We start from the raw sequence: 3,797 nt of genomic DNA on the forward strand, positions 1-3,797 counted from the left end.
AGGAGACGTTCCCGTCGACGACGAGGCGCCTACGGTTGCTTCGTAAATCTCAAGATGAAATGCCGGCTCAGTCTCTCGGAGGTGCTCATAGGGGTAGGGTGTGCGTGTGTGCGTTCATATGAATGAGTGTATGCGCGTGTATATGAGCGCTTGTGTCTATACTGATGCTCAAAAAAAAAGATCGGTGGTCACACTGCCTAGCATAGAACGCACATGGACTTGAAGATGCAGCTTCGATTCCCATCGCCTTTCTTTTTTGGGCAGCGCTCTGCGTCGGCCGAAACTTTCGGCCGGTCGGCTAGCAGCCGTCCGATCTGAGCGAGGTGGGCCGTCGGATTTGTTCCTTCTCCTTCCTCCCGCACCCCGCACAGATCAGAATCCCCCCGCGTCTCTCTCTCCCCTGCAGCGAGCGCGTCCACGCCCTCTCGGCACCCCGCGCCACCATTCCCGCTCGCCGCGCTCGCCGTGGTGACCATCAAGCTCCCAGCCGGCGTCGGTTCTGTCCAAAAAACGAGGCACAGCTGCAACACATCCGGCACTAGGTTGTAGCCCCCGCGTAGTCGCCGCCACGCCTCACCGGTCGAGGTTCCAGCTCGCCGCGAGCCCATTGCAGCTCGCCGGCGACCGGTTGCAGCATCCCACCCCTGCCCCCGTGCTGGATCTCGCCGCCGGAATTCACATAAACCCACCACCGGCATCTCGCCGTCGTGAAAAAATGGATGTAGCAAAAATTGTGGACGGTAGTAGCAAAAATCCACATGGTTGAAGCTTTTTCACTCCGGTTGAAAACTTTTTCACGGTTTGAAGCTCCCTCGTTTGCTGGTTGAAGCTTTTTCACACACCGCTTGAAGCTTTTTTGTTATTGGAGCTTTTTTTTCACATCCATTGAAGCTTTTTCCAATGGGGTTGAAGCTTTCTTTCATGTCGGTTGCAGCTCCGACGTTCATGGTTGCAACCTCGTCGTCGAAGAGCACAACTCCCGTGGCCCCTGTTGGCCGTAGCCAGCCCTAGCATCGGCATTCGCCATCGAAACTTTTCTCATAACAAGTTGCAGCTTTCGCCATTCATGGTTGTAGCATTTGTCGCCCGATTGCAGCCTTTCGCCATTCATGGGTGCCGCCAGCCACACTTCATCGTCGCCCCCCGGGTTGCAGCATATCTGGTCGCCGGTGGAAGCTTTCCTGTTGCCGTTTGCAGCAAAAACACAGCACCGTCGTCGCCGCCGCACTTCACCGCCGCCAGGTTGTAGCAAATCCGGGAGCCGGTGGTAGCTTTTTCCGCTGCCAGTTGCAGCAAAAATTACAGCGCCGCCGTCGCCGTTTGGACCTAGGAGTGCGCCATGAGGGCGAGGGAGTTGGTGGCGCATGGCCATGACGTGGAAGGAGGATGTGAGGAAGAAGAATAGAGGCTGGCCATGGTGAGGAGGATGTGCGGGAGAAGGCGCGCAAGCTCGAAGAAAAAAGATACAAGAGAAGGGGATAAGAGCGAGCCGCGAGGGAGAGAAGAAGGGATAACGCAGGAGGACTAGTCAACTCGGGTCCACCGTGCCATGTGGTTGCTCGCGAGTGGGGGTGCGCGCGTGGATAGGACCGGCTGAAGCTTTCGCTGGTCTGCCGGCTCCAAACGTTTACCTTCTTTTTTCTGGTGATTTTTCTCCCAGTGAACGCGGTGCACCCACAAATGGGCCGGCCCAGGTGAGCCGTGCATGCGCAAAACAGACTACTTCTTGCGAATACGAGCACCTTGACGTACTTTGAAAAAACAGACCATCCAGCCCTTTATTACGAAGGGTTATGAATTAATCTGAGCCATTGATGTGTTTAGAGGGATGTAGCGAATCAAAAGTGTCATCATCTCCTCTCACAAAAGGAAACCCTTAGGGAAAAGGCGCATTACACAGCAAAACATTCAAGAAGGAGGCACTACAATCTCAGGCGCCATGTCATCCGGTAAATCTAGCCCTGGATCATGTACCGCAGTAGTTCCTCGTTCCATGTCGTAAACATACAACGCCTTGTCCTGGCGCCTCACGAAATAGATGCAGTTTCCCTTCAATCCGACTTCTTTTGCACCAAGTGATGCGCCAAGGCAGCCGGAATCAACGAAGAATACCCTATCGTCCAGCTTGTCTACTTTCACCCAAGCTCTTGTTGATAGGTCCAACTTCTGAACTTCAATCTGGGCAACCTTGTGATCACAAACTGTTGGATGCTTCATAATCAAGCTGAACAACTCACCACAAGACTCTAGCAAGCTGGAGTGTGAACATGTGTAGCTGTACCCTGTATTTGAAGCTTCCTCGGCCGGGATTGTAGTAAACGTTGGGTTTGGCAGGAACTCGAGTCTCACAACTCTGTCAGACATATGTGCGTAGAATTTCCCCCCAACTGCTGTGAGAGACGACATTGATCTAACGGCGGCCCGACGAATTTGGTCATGCGCTACCACGTCTTGCATATTGGTAAACCACTGATTTCCTCCGGTATAGTCGTACATGTGACTAGACCACCGATTTGCTCCGGGATGGCAATACCAAAGTATGGTATCTCTGCAATTCACAACCACCACCACACAGTCTGGATCCGTTGGCCTATGCGATAGCAAGCACCTAATTCTGGTACTTGGAAGGAAATCATCTTCGTCGGGGGGTAGGCCAATCCTCTCATGCGTGAATGGATTCCACAAGAAGGTGTCATGTGAATCTGGGTGCGACATGAGCATCCAGCCTTGTGGTGTTGTCCAGTAGAGGTGGTCTTTCAGATGATCTACTCTCTTGCGTAGCAAGAGTCTCTTGGTTATACTGTAGAAGAAGAATGCGCCATTTGCTTCGCTGGTCTCATCATCATTGTCACTCTTCTCACTTTCATCACTTCCGTCATGATCTTCTTGATCCTCAAGGTCACCATCGATGCTATCATCCGTACTGTCTCCTCCAGGCTCGTAATAGTCATAATCAAAAAGTAACAGTGGGAATAATGTTGGATCCAGTAGAGACGAATCTTCACTTTGATTGATCACCATGTCCACTTTGATCGATCTAGTAGAGATTAATCCGATGAGTTGGCTTTCACTCCACTTTATTATTATAGATAAAGCAACAAGGCTGAGCGATACAAAGGTGTTAGAAATATATCCTCTTTCTTGCCTGCACGAATGTGAAGGTTCATTAGGAGACTGACGTTGGTGTGGAACAGGAACTAATCAAATCCTCAACTCTTTCGAAATAACTCATAGTACTTAGCATTATTAATGAGAATGAGAATAAAAAAGAAGACGCTTAAACTAGATCCCGTACCTCGGTACATATGGGTACTACTTCACGTGTTTACCGGTGCCGCTGCTTGCTCTGTTGCGCTCCCGGCCGTGCTTCCCTGCCAGGCCCTGTTCGTAGGTACCTCGCAGGGTTTTTTTTTGTTGAGTGCTGCTGTCCTCTAGTTTGCTTATATAGGGAACACCACGATCTGGTGTATCTTTCCAAACTCAGACCGAGCCGCATACGACATGAAAGCTGCTCCCAGCCCGATCAGCGTTCAAACTGGCAGCCAGGCATCCGCATCCGGGGCAAACTTGGTCTTGGACTTGCAACTAGAGGAAACTAGAGGACCCGAGTCCGACGGGTACACCAACTAGAGGAAACTAGTAGAGGATAATGCAGCGTACAAATATATAATACGCGGTGCTAAGTCTGCTCTGAGCTCGATCCCGTCCAGGCAATCGAGAAGAAGATGGCGACGGCGCAAGGACGGGACTGGTCCTCTCTCCCGGTGGACGTTCTCGCCCAGATTTTGAGTCGGATC

The 3,797-nt window shown here is 51.6% G+C and overlaps 1 protein-coding gene across 1 annotated transcript; it reads right to left on the reverse strand.

Moving 5' to 3' along the window:
• Positions 1–1,747: 1,747 nt before the first annotated feature.
• Positions 1,748–3,402, reverse strand: LOC123116138 (uncharacterized). The gene is made up of 2 exons (XM_044537139.1): positions 3,296–3,402; positions 1,748–3,145 (listed from the first exon to the last, which is right to left on the reverse strand). The coding sequence occupies exon 2, from the start codon at positions 3,019–3,021 to the stop codon at positions 1,909–1,911; it is 1,113 nt and encodes a 370-aa protein (XP_044393074.1). The 5' UTR covers positions 3,022–3,145; positions 3,296–3,402; the 3' UTR covers positions 1,748–1,908.
• Positions 3,403–3,797: the final 395 nt, after the last annotated feature.

Source organism: Triticum aestivum, chromosome 5B (genome assembly GCF_018294505.1).
Source record: "Triticum aestivum cultivar Chinese Spring chromosome 5B, IWGSC CS RefSeq v2.1, whole genome shotgun sequence".
NCBI classification, from domain to species: Eukaryota; Viridiplantae; Streptophyta; class Magnoliopsida; order Poales; family Poaceae; genus Triticum; species Triticum aestivum.